At 46.6% G+C, this 6,178-nt stretch overlaps 1 protein-coding gene across 1 annotated transcript; it reads right to left on the minus strand.

The window, feature by feature from the left end:
• Positions 1–3,222: 3,222 nt before the first annotated feature.
• Positions 3,223–6,160, minus strand: c1ql3a (complement component 1, q subcomponent-like 3a). Its single transcript, XM_060045617.1, is given in 6 exon segments — positions 3,223–3,642; positions 5,469–5,641; positions 5,644–5,753; positions 5,755–5,842; positions 5,845–5,952; positions 5,955–6,160. Coding segments are annotated over 6 exon segments (756 nt in total). The 5' UTR covers positions 6,052–6,160; the 3' UTR covers positions 3,223–3,462.
• Positions 6,161–6,178: the final 18 nt, after the last annotated feature.

The raw sequence follows: 6,178 nt of genomic DNA on the forward strand, positions 1-6,178 counted from the left end.
AAACATAACGAGAGGCAATAATGTATTTTTGCTTAGCATCCTCTTACTGAGAAAAAATCCTTTCTTCAACCACGCTGAGTAATGGGTTACCTCAAGCTTACATACAGCATCCCCTCTCTAATCCAGGCGGCCTGTCGAGTCCTGCATCAGACACCAAGACCCTCCTGCTCACCCCCAAGCCCCCCCGGACCTGTTCCTCAGGGTCTCATCGAGCCCCGCAGCACCCACACACCCCCACCTACGTCCCCGTTTCCCAGACACCGGACAGCCCGTCCGTCCCTCGCACCCGGTGGTGGACCTTCGGGGACAGATCTTTTGGGATGGCTGCTACACCCTAAGGTACTCACACGCTGCAGAGATCCACATATCTACGACTCGACTCTTCACCCTGCGTCTTTGGACAACCCCCCCTCCGAGTCACTCACTGTAGAGCGCCATGGGGTCATTGAAAATGTGCTATTTAAATCCAGCTTCCGGTGATTATTATTATTATTATTATTAGCATAGAAAAAACTCAAACACAAAAGTTAATTTCCTATCGGCTAATAATAACAATTAAAACAATATAATAATAACAACATTATTATTATGATAATAATTGTAATCCTATCACAATCATAATCATAATATAAAAATATTAATAATAATAATAATAAGGAAGGATCATTTGTCCTGAGATTCAGAAAGGAATGGGCCCTATATATTCATCAAGCAGCCATCTTAGTTCTGAAGCATTTGAGGTGAGTAAGGCCCATTGAGTACATATGGCGTACGCTTCTCTGTTCTGTTCTCCTGACAAATTGTTACTCATAAAGGGCATACAACCACACAGTGTTTCTGAGCAACAGAATGCACCCATACAGAAAGACGATGACACACGTTAAGTGAGGGGCCACTCTCTGAGAACCCGGAACGGGCCCCAGTCAAACAGGGCTCAGCTCTTCCGCCAGAACTATACCTTACTAAACTGTACCAATTATAATAATAATGGAATGTTATGTAATATGCTGAAACTGTGAACTGACTGTGTGTCTGTTTTTGTATATACTGTAAGTCTGACACCACACTGTGCGGTCTCCTCTTTAACCCAAACCAAATAAGAGTGAACCAAATATGAATGATTGGATGAGGTACTACGCACTAGAAGTATAAATAAAGCTGGGGAACCAAAAAGACACACAGACATACTAGATTCTCTGCATAATAAATGAGGCCAGAATACACAGACAACCGGTAGGTTTTGTCCATTTAATGGAAAATATTTTTGGAGTCAACAGCAAACAGCTGGACCACCAGCTCCTTCCCCTGAAAAAAAGGATAATCGTGCACGTTTCTCATTGATGCCACACACACACACACACACACACACACACACACACACACACACACACACACACACACACACACACACACACACACACACACACACACACACACACAAGCGTGCGTGCGTGCCTGACATGTGCACAGGCACACACACACACGCAAACGTACGTCGACAAACATCTCCATCACGTGTGTACGAACTGGTAACAATTCAATGTCAAGACATTTGGGTGAGTAATGCATAAATGTCCCATTGAATAATAGGCTATATAATAAGAGTTTCTCATTTGCTATTTGCAACATATCGTACATCGAGAAGGGTTGGGGATTAGAATATATATCACTACAATATTTACACATGATTCCAGTAATGTTTGCTCCACAATTGTCTTAAACTATCTGTTAGATTATTGTACATTGATACATAGTGTTCTTTGATCTCTACTTCGGTGTAGCGTGTTTATCCTTACATTGCAAGACATCTTATTCGAAGATCAACATGGAGACTTGGCCTATAACCACCACGCTTGCATGTTGTTTTTAAATTATCACAGAAATAAATACAAAAAAAAAGAACAAAAAGAAAATCTCGGAAAGAAACCATGGTGGGTTCAATGTGTGCTACATCTGTTGGTGGCAGCTATAAGTTATTTATTTATGCATATTATATTTATTTATATAATAATAATAATAATGTATTTTTCACCCCACCAGACATCTGGGGCTGATACACATATGGTTTGATTGGGACAGGGCAATAAAGAAAGCAAAGCAATATGAACACAATGCCAAACCAATTATTATGAATTCAATTCTAGTAATCACTAGTCTAAATCCCTCAAATATTCCCGAGCTCATACAGTGAGAGATCCCAGGGTTTATCTTTTTATCATCAAAGAGACAACCTACAAGACTGTGTGATATAACGTCTTCATACAATACAACCCCTTTAACATAATTATTGCCCTCAAATGGACCCAAATGACCCTGCCACCCCAGCCAAACAAACATCAGAATAATCAAATACACAAGTAAGTTGTGGGTTTGGCAAATGGGGGATCATTAAGCATCGAAAGATGTTGAGCTGAGAGAGTTGAGCAAAATCAAGGTGTCGGCCATAACACTAATCATGGGTATGTTCCTTTCATTTCAGAGGGTGCATTCGTAGAAGACTTATCTCCACTAGATGAGTCTACTACCGCTGCTCTGGCCCATAGAAGGAGAAGACACATCGTCAGTGTTATGATCGGCACGGGTTCGTCCTGCAATGACGCTTCTGTGAGAAGGATGGGTTCAAAGGTGACCCGGGTGCATGACACTTACAATGCAGGGCATACCGTAGGGCTGAACAACAGAACAAGGTGCTGAAGGAGCGTCATGCTTAAAGACTCCTTTCTGGGATGACGGCTGTGGCTCTCGGATTAGGGCTGACCTAAACGTTGATACGCGCAACAGGAGTGGAGCTTATTCAGATTGGGAGCTTTCAAGGTAGCCACCTTTCCTTTCAAGATGAAATACGGTGGCACTTTAATGATCAAACGGGGAAATGGGGGAAAAACCACCCCGTGCATCACGACATAAGCTAAGTGTTCCACATTTTTGTATTGAACAGGGACCGTACATACGATCACTAGCGGACACCGCAGCCGATCACAGCTAGTGTTACCACCACTAGCTGTGATCGTACGGCTTCCCATAGGTACGGCATCGTAATTTAGTTAGGTTTGTTTGCTATAGCTACGGTCCAATGTTAACGGTAGGATGGCAAGGCGAGTGTATGTGGGTCCCGGTGTATCTTTATATGTGTGTGTGTGTGTGTGTGCTCGTCTGTGCAAGTCTGTGCATGCTCAGGAAGGCCGTCAGGACCGTTCAGACCCCCCCCCCCCCCCCCCCCCCCCCCCCGAAAAAAGGATGATGAGGTTCTTGTCGCGCGTGAGACTGTGTCAATATGGCCCCTACCACCCTCTTCCCAAAGAAACAAGCATCTTCTTCTAACATTAAACCGGTTCAGTGGCTGGAGAGACAGGCCCGGAGCAGTGTGTGTGTGGGGGGGGGGATATTTTGGCTTCTGAATATGAGGGGGACGGGGGTTAGATAAGTTCCAGAGCGCGGTGCTGCGCGGTGCTGCGCGGTCCACTAATCGGCGTAGAGGATGAATCCGGAGAAGGTGCTGTACTTGTTGTTGTTCCCCCCGTGGGCCTTGCCCCCGTCCAGCTTGATGTAGACCTCGTCGCCCGGCTCCAGGTGAAGCACCACGCTGTTGCTGGCGTAGTCGTAGTTCTGGTCGGCGTCCTGGGCGATGGCGCTCGCCCGTACCTGCGGGCGGGGCGAAGGAGCGTGAGGGGGGGCGGGGTTTAGGGCACGAGAGCGGCAAGCCGAGACAGACCGCGGCACACCACAGAGGAGACGATGATGCATGGATGAGCAAAGGCATTCGGGCCTCTGACGCACGCACACACACACACACACACAGGCGCACACACACACACACACACACACACACACACAGACACACACACACACACACACACACACACACACTCACAAATAGACATGGCCTTTTGATGACGGTGAGGAATCCCCTTCTTGATGATGAAATGAAACACTTATAGTCGGGATATCCGCTCTTCAAAACACTGATTTCGTGTTTGTCGGTGGCCAATCAAGGTTAGGGTTAACTTCCAAGTCTATGAGATTGAAGTAGGATATAGTCACCAAACTTTTGAGTATAAGCATTTCACATTTAAATCATGGCTGAAACTCTTCAGTTAGAAGTCACCTTTTGCCCAATGTTCTCATTATGTCTGCACGCGTCCTCATTAAAGAAATAAATAAAGGCATATCTATGTAAATCAGTGCCTGATTGAATCTGTTTATTCAAATGATATGCATGGGTCTAAAATTATTACTCACATCAGGCTTTGCTGTGTTTAAATACATTATTACTGTATTATAAAGGTCATATGTTAGCATGTGCGTATGCATGTTTAGTTTGTCCCAAAAGATATATAATAATAATATAAAAAAGGGAAAATGTTGGCTTTGTCTAAAAAATGTAACAGGCTTACTGACGTTCGGAATATTAAATTCAGCAACAATTATCCATCAATCTGAGAGGTTTATTTCAAACACCTTAAATTGTTGATCTAAAAAAAATGAATACTTTTTGTGATGTCAATCGATGTTTGTGCGGTGTTTATCCGGAACAAGGCCCCTATAGAAGGCCCCGTGGCTGGCTCGATGCTGGTTGGACTGCGATCGGCGATCCATTACGTTAGGCCTATATGTGGCTGATGGACAGGGAGGCGACGCGCTTGGTGAAGCCGCTCTGTGAGTCGTGGGAGCTAACAGTGCCTCAGAGTGACACCGAGTATAGCCCCGGGGGATACAGATTAGATCTGCTGTCTGACAGCCCCGCCATGTAGCCTTTGATCAAGAGACTGGCTCGTACAGGGGTGGGGCGGGGGGGGAATGGCAAAAACAGTGACAAGCGGAGTTGTGTGTGTGTGTGTGTGTGTGTGTGTGTGTGTGTGTGTGTGTGTGTGTGTGTGTGTGTGTGTGTGTGTGTGTGAATTTAAATGTGCCTGTGTTTATGTGTGTGATTTTCTGATTGTGTGCATAACTGTTGGAGTGAAATAATTAATGTAATAATAATAATTATTATTATTATATTCATTATTGATTATTGCGATAGGCTATATATTATTGGTAATTATTATATTATTAGCCTAATCATAATTTAATATTTGAAATTGGTTCAATACAAAATAGATGCAAATGAGATTACGCTGGTCGTAATGTTATCTTTTTATTGTGTGACCATGTGTTTTGTTTTCTAAATAAATGTGGGATGAAGAATGACGTGTGACTGCGTTACGACCCGTTTGGGGTTTCCGCCTCGCTCGCGCACCCCCTCGTCAATCATTCCCCAACGAGGGACGTCACGCGCCACTCCACTTGGCCGATTTAGTTCAAATGACGTTAACGTGCACTTTGTGTGACTTTAAACAACATAAGTTACGGAATGGGACACCCTAATTCTTCCAATCATCGGACGCAGTGTATTTGTGCGTGCCAAGCGTGCGTGTGTTCGCGTGAATATACACAACGAGCGCGAGGGTGTGCGCGCGGCGTGCTCCTACCTGGTTGTTCTTACACAGGTCTGCCCACATGCTCGTGCCGTCGCCGCCGCGCATCAGGACGTGGTAGGTGAAGAAATAAATCCCGGATCGAGCAGGTGAACTTCCGGTCGTGGGGTCGTAGTGGTTCCCCAAATTCGTCACCACGTCGTCAAACTTCAGCACCTCGTATCCTCGTGCTGCTTTTTAAGACCCGCGTAAAAGGCGATCTTGGGCACGGTGCTGTAGGTGGCGGCGCTGATGGCACCGGCAGCGGTGTTCGGTCCTGCCGGTCCCGGTAGACCCGGGCCGTCCCGGTTCTCCCTTATCCCCGGCGGCCGGGTGACCGGGTGGTCCTTGCTCACCCGGGGGACCCCTCGGACCCGTCTTCCCTGACTCCCTGGTTCCCCCTTCGGACCTTGGATGAACGTGGGTGCGGACTCCGCAAAGCTGTTATCGCGCAGGGTGTCCGCCCTGGCGGTGCTCGTGGGCGAATTGGTGCCGTAATGGGGCATACCCATCGGCACGGGCCGAACATCTCAAGGTGCGACGAGGTTCCCGCGGAATTAACCAGAACCGGGATGAGAATGACCAGTAGCAGCACCATGACCACCCCCAGCACCCCCGCCGCGACCAGCCGCTTCCTACCGACCAGGCGAGTCAGCGCAGGGCGATCCGGCTGTCTGCTTTTGGGTGAAATGTTGCCGGCTGTTGAGGTATCCTTCAGATGGAAA

Source organism: Gadus macrocephalus, chromosome 23, assembly GCF_031168955.1.
Source record: "Gadus macrocephalus chromosome 23, ASM3116895v1".
In the NCBI taxonomy this organism is placed as follows: Eukaryota; Metazoa; Chordata; class Actinopteri; order Gadiformes; family Gadidae; genus Gadus; species Gadus macrocephalus.